This window comes from Arvicanthis niloticus, chromosome 6 (assembly GCF_011762505.2).
Source record: "Arvicanthis niloticus isolate mArvNil1 chromosome 6, mArvNil1.pat.X, whole genome shotgun sequence".
Taxonomy (NCBI): domain Eukaryota; kingdom Metazoa; phylum Chordata; class Mammalia; order Rodentia; family Muridae; genus Arvicanthis; species Arvicanthis niloticus.
The window spans coordinates 44,805,298-44,826,066 of record NC_047663.1 but is presented as its reverse complement, the minus strand read 5'-3'; the positions used below and the strand labels follow the sequence as shown (position 1 = coordinate 44,826,066).

At 46.0% G+C, this 20,769-nt stretch overlaps 1 protein-coding gene across 4 annotated transcripts in view; it reads left to right on the top strand.

The window, feature by feature from the left end:
• The window catches only part of Slc6a4 (solute carrier family 6 member 4), a 32,348-nt gene extending 14,068 nt beyond the window's left edge, over positions 1-18,280 (top strand). For all 4 annotated transcript variants that reach the window (XM_034506097.2, XM_076936275.1, XM_076936276.1 and 1 more), the window contains exons 4-14: positions 90-309; positions 1,558-1,696; positions 2,867-3,001; positions 3,212-3,315; positions 4,442-4,569; positions 5,494-5,606; positions 6,268-6,399; positions 7,706-7,805; positions 9,488-9,588; positions 13,372-13,539; positions 17,533-18,280. In XM_034506097.2, coding sequence (XP_034361988.1) covers positions 90-309; positions 1,558-1,696; positions 2,867-3,001; positions 3,212-3,315; positions 4,442-4,569; positions 5,494-5,606; positions 6,268-6,399; positions 7,706-7,805; positions 9,488-9,588; positions 13,372-13,539; positions 17,533-17,607 — 1,415 coding nt within the window. In that variant the 3' untranslated portion in view covers positions 17,608-18,280. The remainder of the gene's footprint in view (positions 1-89; positions 310-1,557; positions 1,697-2,866; positions 3,002-3,211; positions 3,316-4,441; positions 4,570-5,493; positions 5,607-6,267; positions 6,400-7,705; positions 7,806-9,487; positions 9,589-13,371; positions 13,540-17,532) is intronic.
• The last annotated feature ends 2,489 nt before the right edge of the window (positions 18,281-20,769 follow it).

Here is a 20,769-nt window from a genome sequence, read left to right as displayed (position 1 = left end):
GGACCTGGGACCTGGGATTTTAACTTCTTGGGCTTTATGGGTCTGAGCAGCCTTCTGGTGTGAACTTGGCCTTTCTCATCTCTGCCCAGGCATCGGCTATGCCATCTGCATCATTGCCTTTTATATCGCCTCCTACTATAACACCATCATAGCCTGGGCGCTCTACTACCTCATCTCCTCCTTCACGGACCAGCTGCCCTGGACCAGCTGCGAGAACTCTTGGAACACTGGAAACTGCACCAACTACTTCGCCCAGGACAACATCACCTGGACACTCCATTCCACGTCACCTGCGGAGGAGTTTTACTTGTAAGTACATGCGAAGGAAGTGGGGTGGTTTGTTAAGGACGGGCCACACACCCCGGGGGTTGATATCTTAGGGGCCAAAAGCTCTTCAGCTCTCTTTTAGCAGGTTTTTTTTTTTTTTTTTTTAAAGTGTTTCAGTAGCATACATGAGTTATATAACCAGGCTCCATAATAACGTGTTCACTGATAGAGATCGTGTTTTCTGCTTAGAGTCCCCCCTATCGTTATAGCCTCTCATCTGCTGCCCGCTTACTCTTCCTGACCAACTGCCCTTCCGTGTCATGTTTTCCGTTATTCTTTTTGGTGACACATGCATTTAAAGATGGCTTCCAGGATCATGGGTAACACCCCAGTGCTACACCGCTGAACAAAGTGTCGTATCCCAGCAAATGTTTACTGCTTATGGGCCTTCAGGGATAGGTGGGACGTCATGAGCCCTCCCCTGCCTCCTGGCAGATTTCTGAGGTGAAGCTGTCAAGGATTAAGGAGCAAGCATGAGTGCGAGGACAGCGGCCTCACTCCCTGGAGGATTTGGAGTTGAAACTCTACCCCAAATGCTCCGTAATCCGACCTTTCTTTGTCTCTCTACCCCCCACATGACAAGCCAAACTGCTCTATCATGTCCACACTGGCCCCTACCTTCACTCCCCAAAGGGAGTCAAAACATCCCTGCATCAAAGGGAATAACCTCCTTGGTGGCTTCCCCTCCTCCAGCCAGTTGCCATGGAAGCAAAACACCTGATTGCTTCAGTTGTTCAAAACTTATTTCTGATTTGGTGTATTGGCTTTATAAGTGGGACCTGACCTTCGGGAGATGCTTGAAGAATGTGGGATTTTTTTTTTTTCCTTATGGTGTTAAGGATTCAATCTGGGGTCCTCACATGCTAGGCAATTGTTCTTCTAGTATGTGATGTCCCCAACCCAGTAGTATTTTTAATATAGGAATTGTGGACCAAACACAGAGCTAATTTAGAGTGAGAAAAGACTCGTTGCCTACACAAAGATTTACATGTACTGAAGCTGATCACATTGGTCGAGAGGTTCTCGCTATGGACAGTGGAAGAGGAGAGACAAGAGGTCTGGCTTTGGACCGATGCTCCTCCGAGGGCCGGCCAGTGAATGTGCCCCTTGTTCTTTCAGGATGAGCGGGGCCCATTCCAGCCCCTCCTGGTGGTGTCCATTATCCTCTAGAGGTATCCCAGTCTTGTGCTCAGGTGACTCTCTCAGAGGCCCTTCTCTTTGTCACTCCAGGCGCCATGTCCTGCAGATCCACCAGTCTAAGGGCCTCCAGGACCTGGGGACCATCAGCTGGCAGCTGGCTCTGTGTATCATGCTCATCTTCACCGTCATCTACTTTAGCATCTGGAAAGGAGTCAAAACATCTGGCAAGGTGAGGACTCTGCAGCTTGTCCTGGACTGCCCAGGGCCCCACAGTGTCACAAAACTCAAGACCATTCTCTTGGACAGCAACTGAGCAGAAAAAAAAATCATTTTCCCTTAACACCAAACACGTTCATACAGCTGAGATAACTTTCTTCATCACATCTGTTAGAAGGTTCTAGAAATTAACCAATATCATTTTCGTGTAAGTGAATCTAAGTAAATGAAGGTACAGTACAGCCCCTGTCTAATTCTATTTAAAAGTGTAGAGGGGCTGGAGAGGTGGCTCAGAGGTGAGGTACTTGTCACAAAAGCATAAAGACTGGGTGTAGGTCACCACTACTCATGTCAAGACTGAGTGCAGCAGAACGTGAGTATGGCTGCTGCCCTGGCACTGGGGGTGGGAGGCAGAGAGGAGGATGCCTGGGCTTGCCGGCCTGTCGGCCTAAATCAGGGAGAGCTCAGAAAGTCAGGTGGAGATCAACTGAGGAAGATAGCCAATGTCAACTTCTGTCTCCACATTCTGCACATATATGCATGCATACATACAAATTCTCTATATAATATTATGTTCTCTCTATATTATATGTTCTCTAAATATTATGTATTATGTTCTCTATATATTACATGTTATGTAATATATGTATACACATATATACACATATATTAATATATTTTATATACTATATAAATATATACTATATTATATATTGATATTAATCTTTAATCAATATATATTAATAATATGTTGATATTAATCTTTAATTAATATATATTAATCTTTTTCAAAATTCTTTTAGCCTACTGGTATACTCATAGTTGCTAGTATTAGCCATAATTTACTGAAAATTAATTATGAGCCATACCCAGAGCTTTTCTATACTGGCTAATTGAACAGCAACTCCCTATGCTGCCCATGCTGGCCATGAACTCATAGGAATCCTCCTGCCTCAGCTTCTCAAGTGGCAGAATTATTGTAGTATGTCACACCCAGTATGTCGGGCTTGTGGACCAGGCTATGTTGCCTCCTAAAGTGACAAGAAGTAGACCTCCATCCTCAGAGGTCTTCAGTAGTAAAAGATATTGCACCACTGTGCCACTGTGCCACCGCCTGTCTTCCCTTCTTTGCTGTCCCTGGGACAGAATGGCAGTAACTGGTATTTGTTTTCCTTGATTCCAGGTGGTGTGGGTGACAGCCACCTTCCCTTACATTGTCCTTTCTGTCCTGCTGGTGAGGGGGGCCACCCTTCCTGGAGCCTGGAGAGGAGTTGTCTTCTACTTGAAACCCAACTGGCAGAAACTCTTGGAGACAGGGGTGAGATATGAGAGACTTGTCTGACTTTTCTCTTTCAAATAGTACACTAGGGTCGACTCAGATTTAATGTGCAAGTGCGTAATGATCCTTCATATCCGAAATAAAAAGCGTGAAGAAGACAGCATCTTGAAGCCACTGAATGCCACCGCTGCTGTGCTGGCCGCAGCCAGGTCCCATCCTCACCCCGTGCCCTCCCCTGCTGTGTTCCAGGTGTGGGTAGATGCTGCAGCTCAGATCTTCTTCTCTCTTGGCCCGGGCTTTGGGGTTCTCCTGGCTTTTGCTAGTTACAACAAGTTCAACAACAACTGTTATCAGTGAGTATGTGGGGCCGCTGAGCAAAGGTTGGGAATGGACTGACAGACAGTTGAAGGAAGACAATGATATCAAATCTGGCTGTCCCCACACCATGAGAGTACTTCCCCTAAGGCATGTCACAAGCCCCTGGCCATTCATCTGTGACACAGTGCCCATTCAGAAAGTAACTTTACCTAGGCTATTCAAAGGTTAAGAAAGTCTCCAACACACACACACACACACACACACACACACACACACACTTAGTTGGGGGGTGAGGTACATCCCCATAGTTCTTGCACTTGGGAAGTGGAGACTGAAGAATGAGGAGTTCAAGGCCAGTCTCAACTACATACTGAGTTCATCGTTGCCTTGAACAGGCTGTATGAGATCCTGCTTACAACAAGACAAGCAACAAAGCAAACAGGCAAACAAGACAAGACGGGTTATGGCAAGGTTACAAAAAAAAAAAAAAATGCAGCACACACTAGTTAATAGGCTCCACAATGGAAACTGTAAACTGATTATTTATATATACACAAAAAGTCTAAGGGTTGAACTGTCTTAGCGTACAAAGAATGCCATGACTGTGGCAGAGTCATGCTTCAGTATCTTAACCAAGCAGCAGCACTGCCCCCATGACGGCTTGGGTGTAACTCACAACTGTAGACAGTAAATCTTCCTGTACAGTCTGTTTGTACTATTAGAGAAATAATCGTGGAATTTATTGTTTCTAAAGATGGAGAAGAGCCCCCCGCCAAGGAAAGTAGTCTATATTGGGATACCTATGTAATCAAGTTTTAAAACTGCCAAGGTTTCTCCTTGGCAGTCTTATGATTTTATTTAAAGATAATATTAAACTTTTAATTTCACAAGCATGAGGTCAAAAGCCCCTTCCTAGAGCCCTTCAGTTAAGGCCTTGCTCCAGGGCAGAGCCTCTCCGGTTAGAGAAGAGGTCTGTGCCGTGCTGTTTCACATGAGGGTGAGTGTGTGTCAGGCTTTCCCCTCCCCCACCTAGCTCTGTTGTTCATTCTGAGCCTTGAACTCACAATCCTCCTGCCTCACTCACTCAGCCTTCCAAGGGCTGGGATTATAGGAATGTGCTACTGTAGCTGGTTTATGACCATGTCTGGGTTTCCGCTACAGAGATGCCCTGGTGACCAGTGTGGTGAACTGCATGACGAGCTTTGTCTCTGGCTTTGTCATCTTCACGGTGCTTGGCTACATGGCTGAGATGAGGAATGAAGACGTGTCCGAGGTGGCCAAAGACGCGGGTAGGACCAGGACCTCTTTTCACGGGATTGCGACTTTCAATCTTTACAAATGGCTAAACTTTTCAACTGTTCTTTTACATCTTCAAAGATTTGAAAGTTAACTTCCTTGGTGATTTCAATCCACCCATGCATTCAGTTGTCTTGGTACCCAGTGCTGGGGGCCCTCAAAACATGGCGGGCTTAAAACTATGATGTGTATGGTAGGTTTAAAGTCAGTGGGTTTGGGCACTCGTGGTGGGATTTAGTCTAGTACCCAGATAACTACTGGTGTCACATTGCTTGGTGTTTTCATTGGAAATCATGTAACAGATATTAAACAATAAGACCAAGTAGATGGATTTCCAGGGTCTAGAGAATTATTTGTATTTTGGCCTGATGCAGTGCTTTGATCAAATAACAGCATCCATGAGGGACTGAGGACTTGTTTGTCACACTATCAAAAGGACTTTAAGGGCTGAGGATATAGGTCAGTGGTAGAGCACTTGGTGTTCAGAGATGCCGGAGTTCTGTCCATAGGACCCCAAATGTGACTTTAAAAAAATAGCAGGCTGCCTTTATTACATTCCCTGCTAATCTGAGCTAAGGACATCACTGGCTCTGATGATCACACACAGTCTCACCGTGGATCCCGAGCTTGTGTAGTTGCAGTCCCAGTCTATCCTGGCCCCCTAAGCTGAAGATGCACAGTTTTCAAGGTGGATAACCTTCCCTCTGGCTTTGCAAAATGTCTTGTGTGGCGGATGAAGCAGCATTTGGCACTGCCAGAGCCCAATTCGATGTGGAGGGCTTGTGATGATAATTGTAAACTGAGATCTAGGTTGCAATAGTTTGGTAGGATGGATCTCAACTAGCATCCACCTCCTCCCCCTTCTCTCTCAATAGGTGGCACTCAGCATCCAACACCTTTCTCTCCCTCTGTTTCAGGCCCCAGCCTCCTTTTCATCACATATGCGGAAGCGATAGCCAACATGCCAGCATCCACATTCTTTGCCATCATCTTTTTCCTCATGTTAATCACGCTGGGTTTGGATAGCACGGTGAGTGGAACCAGGAAAGGGTCTGGAAGGGAGATGGGAAAGGGGATCAGGAGGTGGCTAGACTCACCTCCCCACCCAGAGCCTCCCATGATACTGGTTGCTACCTCCAGGTAATTCTCCCTTCTCCTTCTCCTCTGCCTCTTCTTCCCTTTTCCCCCTTCCCTCCCCTCCCATTCTTCCTCTGCATTCGGTACCCCTGTCCACTCCTTAGCAATGGTACCTTTTGCACCATTTTTTACAGAGTGACTAGTGGCACACAGTAGGGAAAGAGTCTGGCACAAAGGGCTCAGTGTATTTAAAAATCCTTGTTATTTGTTTTCCTTCCTAAGCCATGGTGGCCCAGCTCAGAGACTTGCTCTAATAGTGTAGATAGAGAGGGTCCTGGCATTGAACTGGCCTTGGGGCAACCCCAGTCCCAAGACACAAATGCTAAAACTGTGTGCGCTGTGTTTTCTTGCCTTCGAGTCCCAAGTGATGGGTTCTGATAATGATATCAGATGGAAATATGCTTCTAGCCACGTTCATAGGCTAGGGAGTGGGCTAGCTAGTCTTGATCAGTTTGACTGTTCACTTGCTAATCTTATCTCTCTTCCTGTTCCCTGTCCTTAAGGCTCAGGCTTGTCCCGAGACTCCACTGTGACTATCTGTGTGCATTTTTCAGTTTGCGGGCCTGGAAGGTGTGATCACAGCTGTGCTGGATGAGTTTCCTCACATCTGGGCCAAGCGCAGGGAATGGTTCGTGCTCATCGTGGTCATCACTTGCATCTTGGGATCCCTGCTCACACTGACTGCAGTGAGTACCAGGGCCATTGGCTCCACGTGGCCTCCGCTACTCGCTAGTGCTCCACAAGCAGAGTGGGTCCTTTCCTTCAATTTCCACAGCATCCTCACTTGGGGGTTAAAAGTGTTGCTAGCACTAGTAAAGGCTCATCATGGGTAGGGGATGTGGCGTCGTGTTGCCCTGGGTTCAGTTTTCAGCACTGAAAAGTTTGCCACCAAAGAGAAAAGTTATTTCTGGCATGCTGAGTACATATTGCTGGTAGATCTGTGCATGACATTGGGAAGCTTAACATTTTACAACAGATCCAACTGTATTTCAGGCTTGGCAAAAATACCTGGAGAGAAGTTAGGACTTGAATTTCTAGCCATTTGCACCTTGTAGAGGTGCTTTGATGGGTATGTCCTGGTCTATAGGTTGGTGTCTTATGTGTAACTTATGTGTCACCTTATCTCCTTTAGAGCTTGAGGTGTAAAGAAGCCAGACCCCCTCCTGTGGTCTCCCTCCTCCCCTCCCCGTCTCTTCAGTTTAGTAGCCATGGCAAATACAGTAAAGTGTACATCTAACAGGGTGACATTGTGGGCTTGTGTTCTCCTGGCTCAGGACAGATTTTACTGATGGGGACCTCTTCAAGCCATGGCCTCAATGTCCCCAGTGCTTTACCAGGGTGGGTAGGGGCTGTCAGAGGGGTCGGGGTTAGAGTGGCAGGCACTGAACAGTGACTTAAGTGCTACGGTGTCCTGTGCCACACAGATTCAGATCCCCTCTCCCTTTTTCTTTTTTCCTTTTTTTTTTTTTTTTTTTTTTTGAGACAGGATCTCACTATGTAGATTAGGCTAGCTTGGAATCTTGGAATTTACAGAGACCAGGCTGCCTCTGCCTCCTGAGTGGTGGGATTAAAGGTGCGTGCCACCATGGCCAGCCTCCAGATTCAGCCTTTACAGTTGTGTGCTCTCCAAGGTTGAGTAGACAGGAAGTATTCAGTAAACCCAAAGTGGTTATAGAGGCTCCTCAGAGTTTGTCTTTTATAGCATAGTAGATTAAAAAAAAAAGGGGGGGGGGTTGAGGGATGGGGCCGAGAACATGCCCCAGGCTGTGGGTTCTGTTCTCAACACCATCTAAAAGAAAATGTGCCCCACAGGCTAAGGTGATCAGCTGAGTACACATTCAAAGGCCACTCCACAAGACAGGCCCTGGGGTCCTCAGACTGAGTCCAGAGTGAAGATTACCAGTCTGACCCCATAGTGAGAAGCTTCACCAGGCCTCTGTAATGAGGCGGCACCTCAGAAGACCATTAACACATCTGTGACCTTGTTCCCAGGGAGGGGCGTACGTGGTGACCCTGTTGGAGGAGTATGCCACAGGGCCAGCAGTGCTCACTGTGGCCCTCATCGAGGCCGTCGCTGTGTCTTGGTTCTATGGTAAGAAGTCCCTTCCTTCTACCTTACCCTCTGTCCACATGGAGATGGGCACTAACTTCATCAGAGGACAGGAAGGGGCAGTTGACCCAGTGTCAACTGACAGATCTGTAAGATAATCTCAGCTGAGGGTCTTCTGTAGCCATACACCACCTCTTCCTCTGCACTGTACCACAGATGTTCTCAGGGAGAACGTCATTTCTATCCTGATTTTTTTTTTATGTTTGTAATATTTCCCCAGAAGAGACAGGCTGAAGTCAGCCAGTTCATCCACAGCGGTGGCCTAAGACCCGATGTATGAGGCATTAGTGTGCAAGCATCCCAGATTTAAGTTTCTCAACAGAGACCCCTTTCCAGAGCACCAAGAGAGAGCTTAGGCCCCTCCCTTCTATGAGGCAAGACTCTTCTTACAGTCTCTGCATTGGTGAACCCCCAAGCCCCTCCCTCTTATCTTGGGATGGACTTTGACAAGGGTGAGAGGAGCTACAGGAAGTGAGCTGAGAGCTCTTGGCAGGGCTTCCATGGGCCCTGAATTAGGAGTAGCAAAGGGAAGGGTACAGGCAGGCCACTGACATGAGGACCACAGGTTCAGAGATGCGTCTGTATGATCAAGAAGCAAGCATCTCATTTGGAAACACGTTTGCTTTCTGATGTCTTCGACCAATTGCTTTGCCATAGTAACCATTATGTACACTGTGAAGGAAGAGGGGAGAGAGAACATGAACTAAAGATTTTAACTGCATGTGTGTGTGTAAGTGTAGCCGCCTGCAGAGGCCAGGCAAGAGTATTGGATTCCCTGAAGATGGGCATATAATAGATTGTGAGCCGCCTCTTGTGGGTTCTGGGAATTGAATTCAGATGCCAATTAAAAAAAAAAAGATATTATCTTTACTTCCCCAGCAATTCAGAGGGCAGAGTTCAAGTCACTGTAGACCTGCACAGGAACCACTGAGCTCTGAGGAAGGAGCTGGGAGCACTTTCAGTTCTCTGGACTCCCCTGTCAGTGGGTGTCCTCACATTAGTGCCAGTGCCTTTTACAGAAGAACCTGGACCCTGACCTGGCACACAGATGAGCAATACTGAGGTTAAAAAGTTTCCCTGAAGGGCTGGGAGAGGTGGCTCAGTGGTTAAGAGCCCTGTCTGCTCTCCTAGAGGGCCTGGCTTTGATTCCCAGCACCCACATGGTGGGTAACAAATGGCTGTCATTCTAGTATCAGGGGACCCAACACCTCCCTCTGTAGGTAAAACACTCAAACATAAAATAAATCTTAAAAAAAAAAAACCCACCTCTCTTGAAAACTGCCAGCGGATAGTCCTAGTTGGTTTCTGCTAGTTGGGCTCACCATTTATAAATGAGACCACTTCCTTCCTACGGTAGACTACAGTCAAATCCAGGCTGAGATCTTAGAAGGGAATTGTGGGCACCAATGGAGAACTTGGTCCCTAGACATTTATCAACTTTGCTGCTCTGTATAGAAAAAACTTTGCTTGCTATAAAATTTCAGTTTTGTGATGCCCCGATGCTTGAGCCCCTCAAGTGGAGAAGTACCTAAGTGACCCCACCTGCTCAGGGAGGAACCCCCACTCCTCCACCTGCTCAGGGGGGAACCCCACTCCTTTTCTGCCACCACCAGTGCTGGCCCTGTTGACCCTGCCTTGTTAAATTCTCCTTTGGGTGATTCCAGGAATCACTCAGTTCTGCAGCGACGTGAAGGAAATGCTGGGCTTCAGCCCGGGATGGTTTTGGAGGATCTGCTGGGTGGTCATCAGCCCTCTGTTTCTCCTGGTGAGTTGTCACGTCTGCCTTGTTGTTCCAGTTATTTACTTATAAGAAATGAATGCTACCGAGGCATCACACGTAGACAGAAAAGCGTGCCGCCTGGAGGGATGCATCCCAGAGAGCTCTACAAACCCAGCACTGATACTCAGACAAAGTCAGGCCAAGTGACAATAATAAACTAATACTCCATGAAGCCCCTGTTTTGGGGGTCTCCCAGCAGCTGTGCCCACATCTGCTCACCTGTTTCTGACTGTGAACACTAGGGATCACACCAGTGTAGTATTCCCCACGAATGGTAATAAACATGGGTAATAATGACAGTAAACAGCAGCAAATGCCAGAGCTGACTTCATACCAAACTTGCACCCAGTGCTCTCTCAATCTTTATGATAATTCTGCAAGGTCATGGGGAGGGATTTTTGTTTTGTCTTAAGATAGTCTTCGTATGTAGGTTGAGTTGTCCTTGAACTTTATATGTAGCCCAGGCTGGCCTCATATCTGAGATCTTCCTGCCTGTCAAGTGCTGGTGTCACAGACATCAGTGTTACTGAGAGTCATTAAAATCATGTAACACAACTATTCAAGACGGAGGAAGAACATACTGTATGTATTGTTCAGGAAGGCCCCGAGGGGGGTCCTAGAAACTTTATACTTAATTTTACATGCACCTTGAATCCATTTATTGTCAAAGGACCTGGGTAGGAAAGTTGTGTGCCAAGTGGGCGGTGGTGGCGCACGCCTTTGATCCCAGCACTCACTTGGAAGGCAGAGGCAGGTGGATCTCTGAGTTTGGGGCCAGCCTGGTTTATAGATTGAGTTCCAGGAAGCCAGGTTTACTTAGAGAAACCCAGTCTCAAAAAACCAAAAAGAAAAGAAAGCTGAGTACTAAGGGTTGCTCAGGGGGCATGCTTTTTGTTTTGTTTTGTTTTCTTGACCCCTTAAAGCCAAAAGTGCAGGTTAGACCATTCCAGGAATCTTTCTCAGCTTATTGGGTATCTGAGACATCCCAGATGTCACAGGCCATTAGCACACAGTGTCTCTTCTTTTCCAAAACACCTTTTTATCCCCTGTATGTGTTCTGACTTCCTTGAGGCAGAACCTTCCCTCCTGCCGCCCCACCCAGCTCCCCACACATCTCAGGACCGTTTTATACGATGGCCCACACCTTTGCTTCTGTGACATTACATGTGTCTCTGTTCCAGGAGCTCTTCCTGACGGCTTTAGACTCTAGAAGTTTTCATCAACCTTTGCCCTGAGCAGCAAACATCCCAGCACAGTGACTCTAGTGGGCCCGGTGGCTCCTGTGCAGCCACAAACGCTAGACACAGTGACTCTCATGTAGGCCCTGGCTTGTGGACTTTCTTAGCTTTCAGTCCAGTAGTTTCATATTGCTTTGTTAGCTCATCACTCACTTGATGCTTTTAGCCCAAATCAAAACTATTTTTCAAAAACAAGGTTTGCTGGTCTTGAACTTAGCCCAAGAGCTCTTCCTCTCTCCTCAGCTTCTCAAGTCGTGGGGACCACAGGTGGGTGCCACATGCTGTCTGTCGTTTTCTTTTAAATCCAAAATACCTCTTTCTTTTCTTTTCTTTTTTTTTTTTTTTTTTTTACTTGTTTATGCAGGGTCTCACTCTGTAGCCCTGGCTGGCCCAGAACTCACTATGTAGACCTGAGCTAGCCTCAAGCTCACATTGATCCCCCTGCCTCTGGAGTGCTGGGATCGAAGGCAAGTGCTCACATACCTGGCAGAGTTTCACTTGCTTTTACATTAAGAGGTTTGGATTGAGTCTCTCTCGGTTCACCATGACCGGAAGCCAAAGTCCTGACATAAATAGGTTACTAACTTGTATTAATACCTATGCTACTTGATAATCCACTTAAACCCTTTCATTTGTTTTCCAGAGGAAGAAGGCATGTTAGATTAATGCCTTGTATGCTTAAATAGTCCCCACCCAGCAAGGAATCAGTGTCCAGGTCCAGACAGGGGTGAGGCAAGTGACATAGTCACTGGGGACATAAAACCAAGGATCATCAAACACATTAGTTCTCAAGATAAAAACTATTTTAATGCAATACTTAATACAAAAAAATCCATATAAGTAACATTTTATCAGCCATGGAATTGACCCCTGAACCTGTGACTCCCTTTGTTCGTCTTACCCTGATCTGGCCTCATCAGGCCCTGTCTCTGACAGATCACACTAAAATATTTTGGCTTCCCCTTACACATGGTACTGAGGCGAGGTGTGCATCTCATTCTTGTTTGGGTCCTGAGGCCCTGGACATTTTTATTTCTGGAGGCTCATGGTCATTGTGTTCCTTTTCTTACCTAGCAACACCCTTGTAGAGACTGGTACATCACTCATGATCCAGCAATGTTCAGTTTACTACCCTCCCCCAAAAGCAAGTGCTTTAAGAGAGGAGGCAAACCTGCCTTCCTCATCTCCACTGAATTAACAGGTCCCCCACCACCTCCGACTCCCTCGTTCTGAGCTTTATAGGGTTGCTTTAGGTAAACAGGTCACTTCCTAAAATCATTCTTTTTTATTGAGGCCAAGTTACACACACATACACACACACACACACACACACACACACACACACACACACACACACAGGAAAGAAAGAAAAGAATGTGCATGAGAAGAGAGGGAGGCTCTGTTCAGGGAGGGAGCTGCTGAGGAAAAGCGCTTGGGCCTTGACAAGCTGGAGTTCACTTACCTGACAGTGTGATAGCCCAGTTCTGGCGAGGATGGCTCCTGACCGGATCTTCTCTGCTTCTATTCCAAGTCCCCTTCCTCTTTAGCCAGGTCTGGGGCTCACGAGGAGCCTGCATTAGGAGAAAGGTCTGTGATTGACAGGTCTGTTTTGAAGTCCTCCTCCTGGACATGGGCTACACAGAAGAGGAATGTGTGCTTAACAATTCCCCATTTTATTACCTGTGGACCAAAGAAAAACAGATATAAATAGATGTTTAACTACATGAATGATGCCCATTAGCGTCATCTTTATGACCATGAAGCACTAACTGAAAATCAAATTCAGAGTAATAATGATTTTAGCGCAGTGGTTCCTAGGCAGAATTCTACATTTATGCTCATTCTGGAAACCAAACTGAAAATAAGAAAATGCTGAGTTGGGTGTTAAGAGATTGGAATTTTTATCAAAAATTTCATTGGTTTTCAAGTGAAATGTGTTAAGCTGCTTTTCTCCTGCTATTCCTGAGAGTGAGTCTGTAGCAAGCAGAATGTCGTTGTTGAGAGTCATCCGCACAGAGCCTTGCTTATTGAAACCCCAGACTGCAGAGCCTAAGACAGAGCAGAGATGAGACAGAACATTCCCAGGAGCAGAGTACTCCTCAGTTTGTCTCTCCCAGAACAAAGGCACCTCCCATCTCACTGAATTCAGGGTCACAGTAACAAAGCAGAGATAAACAGAGAGGCCACCCAAGTTGCCTCTCTGCTATCCAGTCCCAGTGGGTACCAGTCTCTTCTTGGCAGAGGGAGATGCTGAATCTCCCTGACTTTGGGGGTATTTGTAGAGATGCTGTAATTTCCACAGTGGGCTCCAAGGTGTGGGATGGTAAACCCAGGGAAAGCCCCCGTTTCTTTCTTTGTGTGAGTGTGTGTGTGTGTGTTTTGAGTTGGTACAGAAGTTATCAGTAGTGTGGAACAAGAGTTCTTATGAGAATAAAACCCAGTGGATTCTTAGATTTGATCTTCAGTGTTTGTGGTCTCAATCTACATGGATATTCTGAAGATTTTTAATACTGCTTGGAATTTGTTCTAGTTCATCATTTGCAGTTTTTTGATGAGCCCACCCCAACTACGGCTTTTCCAATATAATTATCCCCACTGGAGCATCATCTTGGGTTACTGCATAGGGACGTCCTCTGTCATCTGCATCCCTACGTACATTGTTTATCGACTGATCAGCACTCCAGGGACACTAAAGGAGGTATGTATCAGCTAATGTGTGTGTGCATGTGTGTGCATGTGTGTTTAGTGGGATAATTGGGAAGAAAATAATTCTCTTACTGTGTTTTATTAAAAAGATATAAATATTCATAAAATCCATCCTATGGCTCTGTTCATCTTATATATTTATAATAGTTTTACCTACCTCACTGAAGGTGGAGACAGTTAATGGCTGCCTTTATCATCATAAGGCAACTCACAAACCCAGTGACAAGAGCGAGCTGAGCCTGGTATCACAGCACATGGGAAATACAGGATTTCTGTTACGCTGTGATTGGGCGCCAGCTAGGGTCACACAAGACCCTGTCTCAAAGTGATTGGGTGCAGTGCAGCTTCCTAAGCTTTGCCTGCTGCTCTCCTGGGCACAGGCTACATATCTGCACATCTCGGGCACAGATAAGTGAAGGCTAGGGTTCAGAAACGCTGTGGTTCATTCTCTTTTCTCTTTGAGACAGGGACCCATTACATCATCCTGGCTGGCCCAGAACTTGCTATGAAGGCCAGTCTGGCCTCAAACTCAAAGAACCACCTCCGTCTCTGCCCTCTGCCTCAGTGCTAGGATTAGAGGTCTGGCCACCATACTTGTGCCATGGTCATTTTTCTCACATCAATGTGTCAAGTACTGTTTTGAAGAACATCACAATATTAGGATGTTACAATGAAGTTTGAGCTAAAAAGCTAAAAAATTGCCACCCATTCCAAAGCTCAGGCCAACGGAGCCATTTTCCCCACATTAGAAGATATGATTATTTCTGCCTTGAATATTACAGGTTTTTAAGTATCTACCTTACAATTCAAAGAAAGTGCACACTTGCCAAAGCATCTGCCTATAGATCATCTCATCTTGCTACCCAGAGCCTCAGGAGGTGGCTGGGCAGGTTCTATGTAAACAGAGAAGATCCCTGGGTGGGTGGGGAATAGTCCTCCTCACAGAGAAGAACCCTGGGGGTGGGAGTGGGGGGCAGATAGTGCTCCTCACAAAGTCATTATTTCAGTGACAAGTCTAAAGACAGCCCAGTGCAGGGACTCTTCCGATATTTTGACTCTAAAGTATTCTTTTGGTTTTAGGTGCAGGTTCATTCTTTCTGAGCTGACGTTGGCTAGTGTAGAAATTGGTGTTAAAGGTTAGGGACAGACGAGGCGCCATTTTCATTTCATGCTGCCATAGTGGTTGGCTAGTGGTTCTGCTACTAGGATTCACGACAGTGTTACTTCAGATCTGCAGAATTGAAACGTTTTAAATGTTACCTGCTCCTTGTGTTTCTGCCACTGTAGTGAGCATTTACTACACACAGTGATGAGTATCACACCAGGAGTCTTAACTTTGTCACTGCTGAGTTACGGGGAAAGAGCTCAAAGCTGAAGGATGGCGTCCGGGGAAAGCCAGGAGGCTTTTGAGAACCCAGGAGGGCTAGACTGACTCTAATAGGCACAACTTTATTAGACATTTCATAAGAGAACACAAGATGATTAGACACCCTTTTCTGAGAACAGCTAGATTCACTTCTGTTTTTAAGTGGTAAACTAAACTCATGGTAAAGAAAACTCAGCTCCTGCAAACTACTGTAACCAAACCAACCCTTTCACCGCCTTTTCTCCCAAAGTGAACCAGTCAATTGCATTCTTAGGCCCAGAGTCACTAAATTCATCTCTCCGGGCTGTTCTTCAGTGATAGCTGAGAAGATTGACCACCTCTCTGATGCTTCAAACCCAGAGGCCTGGGTCAGGGGAGGGAACTCTAGATTAACAAACATCAGTGTTGCATCACAGGCTGCACTTCAAAGCCTAGTTGTTTCTCTTGCAGATTTTCAGTTACTTATAGAAAAAAGGACACCTAGAAGGATGTAAAGTAACTGAGCTCAGACCCATTGACAGTAGTGAGGAGACAAAGGGCGTCTTTACCATAGGCCACCAGATGGGAGAAAGGTTTCCAGGAAGCAGTTGATGAAGCTCAAGGGATGTAAGGAGAGGGAGGCCCTCGTCAGCTGTGGAAGCATCCATCTCTGGATCTTGGCTTCCTCATCAGTGAAATGTGCTCCCTGGACAGTAGTGTGTTCCCAGGATCAATAGTTCTGTGGTTCAGGAACAGTGGCACACACTGTTGGGTAGAAATCCTAGCAAATGCTGGATTAAGGAAAATCCAGTACCTTTCTTTATATAAGACTTCTGAGAGAGGCCTATACTATTTCTGTGTGTACTTAATCAATGCAAGTGGTAAAGCATGCCATGCTCCCCCCCCCCCCGCCCCAAGCACCTGGGAGAAAAGACATTTGGGTTCTTTGGGGGTGTAGGGGGGGGGAGATTGTTTTTCTAAAACAAAGTCTATGTAGCCCAGACTAGCCTTAAACATTCAGCGATTCTCTTACTCCCCACCCCCATGCTGGCATTATAAGGTATGTGCCACCACAACTACCTCACTAGGAGCTTCACAGAAATTACTTGTTAATCACCAGATTTGACATTCAAAAGCATTATAGGAGGAGGGGGGGCTCCATATAAAATCTTGGTTTGGTTAAAAAAACAAAACAAAACAAAGACTAAAAGAAAGGTAAATAGAAGAGAAAAGCAAATGTCTGAATTCTGCTGGGTATTGGCCGTATCCAGATGCTCCTGGATTTATAATGAGATTAGATCCTGATAAACCCATTATGAACTGAAAATGTCATTAAGTTAAAAAAAATACAGTGACTACACCTAGCTTCCTGAACATCAGAGCCTGGCAACACAGGACAGGGCTGTCATTCTCTTGACTGCTTTTGGCTGGCCAGGAGCTGTGGCTTGTACCACTACCCAGCATCAGGAGAGAGCAATCGCTCTAGCCCTACCAAGGGGAGAGATGAGATTTGAGAAGTTTCCACTGAATAGATATCACATTTGCATTGTCATCAAGGAAAGGGGGGTTATAGTAACCCACTGTAAGCTGGGGACTGCGTATAAAACATAGAATAAGCTCTATTTACTGCTTTAATTTGGGAAAATACCATGCACTAACAGCCTAGAAGTCTCAAGGTTGGAGTCAATGGCTGGCTGAAGTCACCATTGCAGAAAGCCTTAGTGACCCACACAAAGATAAGGGAAGATGGTCCCTAATGAGCACATGCTTGTGAAGGTGTCAGAAACGCTCTGTTCTTAGGTTAGCTGTAGTTTAGATTAGAAATAGTCTTGCAGGAGGCCATGGCCTGGCAAAGTCTGAGCTCAATAGTAGTCTAGCAGGCTGGCAAAATGGTTTAGCAGGCAAAGGCTCTTAACCACCAAGCTATAGGAGTTTGGAGCTTACACGGTAGAAAACTGACCCCTAAAAGTCATCTTCCAACCTCCACACAGGCACTGGCTCACATGAACCTATGCACACGTACACCAAAATTAAATAAGACTTAAGCCTGGTAACTTGGGAGAATCCGTATCTAAATGGGAAGCAGAATGCATAGGAAGGGGGTGGGGCATAAAAGCCAAACACTTTTCTTTACAATGTTATTTACGGTGCTTGCCTCTCCTACACACTGTGATGAGCTCTTTCCTGTGCATCCTAACCCCACTTAAGACTAATTCCAATTGCAAGACATATTTCTTTCTAATGATAGTTTACAATGTGGTGAGGATGGCTTTCAGTGGCTCTTGGCACTGGTGGACATCATGGCCGAGAGGCAGGACTGAAGTCTGTCTGCTCCCCAGGTGTGGCCCAGGGAAGCCTTGTCTGTTTAAAGTCAGTCATGCTGTGGCCAGCAAGGTTCCACTGAAGGATTATTCCTTAAGTTCATGTCATAGTCATGTTCTTCCTGTTCCAGATGCTTGTACTTCTCCACTCTGACATTTTCATTCGTATTAGAAGTTGGGAATTTCTTTTTTTAAAGGCCAAAGAGGCTATTTCAACTTACTGTGAAATATCATTAAAACACTCTTCAATGTTTTAATATTAACGTTGAAATGTCTTTTCAAACAAGACTTTGTAACACTGCACTTTTCTTCCCAACAGCGCATTGTTAAAGGTATCACTCCTGAAACACCAACGGAAATTCCATGTGGGGACATCCGCATGAATGCTGTGTAACACACCCAGGGAGAGGACATGGCTTCCCAGCCCCCTCTCTCAGCTCTGAAAAGCCCCACCTCGACCCCTCCCCTCTAAGCCAAGCCTGATGATGTAAGGTTTCTCTTCATGGAGACACAGTCTTAAAGACTACGGTGCCCAGACTCTTGTGGATTCCAGCCACTTCTTTCCATGAAATCTCTTGGACATATTACCATATTAGACGGTGACACTGCTGAGCTGGCCTCTTTTGGACATGTGAGGGAGAGGCAGGCGGGATGAACGCCACCCAGTCATCAGCTAGCTTCAGCTTTAGGATTAGGTCTGTGAACGTCTGTATCATGTTTTTGGTACGATCATATTATCCTGCATCTGTTTGCTTCTAAAGCCTTCGATGTTCATGAATACATAAACCACCTAAGAGAAAACAGGGATGTCTTGCTAGCCATATGTATTTTCTCAGTAGCATAGACCTCTATAGCTGGAATCTACTAGAACCCTGTAACCCACGTGCTTCTGTGAGGTTAAGAAAGGAAGAGGTAAAGACGCCGCACTGAAACATGATGTATATGTGTGAGCTATTGTGTCTGTCCCTTGTTGTCTGTGTGCTCTCAATTCCAATACTCCAGGTCCATTACAAACTATATAAATGGCCTCTAATTTTTCTTACATTAAACAGATTCTACCTACTCAATTGGGTTCGTGTTATTAGAGGCATTCTGTGTTACCATCTCCTTTTCCAGTGTCTCCTCCACCACCCACCTCTCTGTTAAGCATTCAGGATAAAGGTCTGTGGGCAAACCTGGCCTGTTCTATCAGTCACTGTGGCCACTGCTTTCCAGATGGTTGTAGCCAGATGCAAGTTCCATGTTCAGCTGGGGATCTGGTGTAGGCTCTATTTCAAATGGCTGAGGAGTTTGACTATTCAGGTTATTGGTCCTGTGGAGCCAGGGCAAACCCAACTTCTACTTGGCTCTAGGGTATTTAGGTCTGATTCTGTGAGCTAAAAGACAGGTCTTCTCCACCCAGGAGCAATGGGAGAATCTGAATTGGCTTTAAAGACCCCCTTCACCATGATCTCATCTTGACTCCGCCTAGGGGTCCTGATGATGAGTTCCAGGATGGCCTCTAAGTGAATGGCTTTTCATCCATGTAAACGTGGTACTGATTAAGTCAATTTGGACTTCAGTGACTTACGGCTTGGATGAAAGTGTGGAAGCAAATCTAACCTTGAGGTGTGCGACTCCTTTATTAAAATCTTTAAGGAAACAAGTGATAAAATTAATTACCTGGCACTATATAATTTTGAGTCCTCCATATAAAATTTAACCAAACTTCATAAAAAGTAGGTCCCAGTTTGGCGTGGTAGAAGCTGGAGGGTCATGACTGGAATGGCAGCTCAGGCTACATAGTGAAACACAGTCTCACGAAATAACAAAGTCTTGGAAGTTTGGGGAGACCCTGAGTCCCAGGGTGGCAACCACAGGAACCTCAATAGCTGAGAGAAATTCTGGAAAAAGAACAAAGGGAAAGGAAGGATGAGCTAGTTAATGAAACTGAAGAGAAATGAGCCATCAGAGCTTAGGGAGTTAAGAGAATTTTCTAAGCCTCCAGAGAAACAAGCACATCAATGGGGGGGGGGGGACACACGGACACCATTCAGCAGTGGGTACCATCAGCAGTGGGTACCGAAGCAGCAGGTCCGATAATGTTTTCAGTGTTCCGAGAGAAAATGAGCTGAGACCTCATCTTTTTGTCCTTTATGTTAAATTACAATTTAAATGTGATGATGATGAAGTTAAGACAATTTCAGACTTCCAAAGTCTCAGGAAATTTACCATCCAAAACTCTCTTATTGAGCAATTATGAAGAGGCCAGTGGGACAGCTCCACAGTAAAGGCACTTGGTGTCGAAGCCTAGTGACTTTAGTTCAATCCCTTGGGACCTACATAACCGTGGGAGGAGAGGGCCAACCTCATCAAGTTGTCCTCTGACCTCCATACACATGCTACATGTGTGCCTTCCCCCATCATGTACACACACACACACACACACACACACACACACACACACACATTAAAAGAAAGGGGGGGTGGCTGGAGAGATGGCTCAGTGGTTAAGAGCACAAACTGCTCTTTCCGAGGTTCTGAGTTCAATTCCCAGCAACCATATGGTGGCTCACAACCATCTGTAATGGGATCCGATGCCTTCTTCTGGTAAGCAGGTAGGTGTACATGCAGATAGAACACTCATAAACATAAAATAAAAAAAACATAAATAAGAATAAAAAACCCCAAAGACTTACTCAAATATGCTCCCCAGAAAATGAAGGATTAAATCAAGTCAGAAGAAAAGGTTGGATTTGAGAAAAAGAAAGTAAAACTCAGACATGAACATAAAGCTGGAGGAATGCCAACATGATTTGAGCTTCCTATTCGTCAAAGAGGTAAGAAATGCTAGGAAGCACAGAGCTTAGATGTAGGAAAAAATATGGCTGGGGAACCCAGGGTTCCTCCCGCCATGCTGTGGGTAGTCGGCTGGGAACGCTCTGGGTTCCTCAAGCTGAAGGTTGGGCCCGGCTGCTCATTAACTAAAGGCCTCCCCACGGTTCCTCACGGTGGCACAGCCCCAACACTCGAGGAAGTCCCTGGGTTTCCATATTGACATGGCGGATGGTGGATGAATCTGGATGCATACCCCCTAAAACCCAGGGCAGACCTGAGTTAAATAGGGAGGAGTGGAGGGGGAGGGGCTGGGGAGGAATGTTTAATCAGCTCCACCCTCTGGCCTTCAGGTACCTTATTAGTATGTAAATCTCTCTAGGGCCTGGATCACGCCCTCCACCTGTGACTGAAGGGTGAAGGTGGAATGGAGATTAGACCTCGTGTTAGGCCTGACACTTAGAGACTGAAGACTAAGTAATCTTTGAGATGGCAGGAAAGAGAGACACACAAGTTAGAGACCAAGCGTCCTCAGAGCTACAGGATGAGGGAAAAGAAAACTCAGAACTGAAGGAAGAAGAAATCTCAGATAGTCCAAGATGGAGTGGAAAACAGGTGGGAGGAGGGAGGGGAGGAGGGAAGGATCTATGGGGAGGAAGAGAGGGAGGACGGTGAGATCTCAGTATCCTGTGAAACAGGGCTCAGCCTCTCAGCCTCTGCTGTGGGGTATCCACCAGAGAAG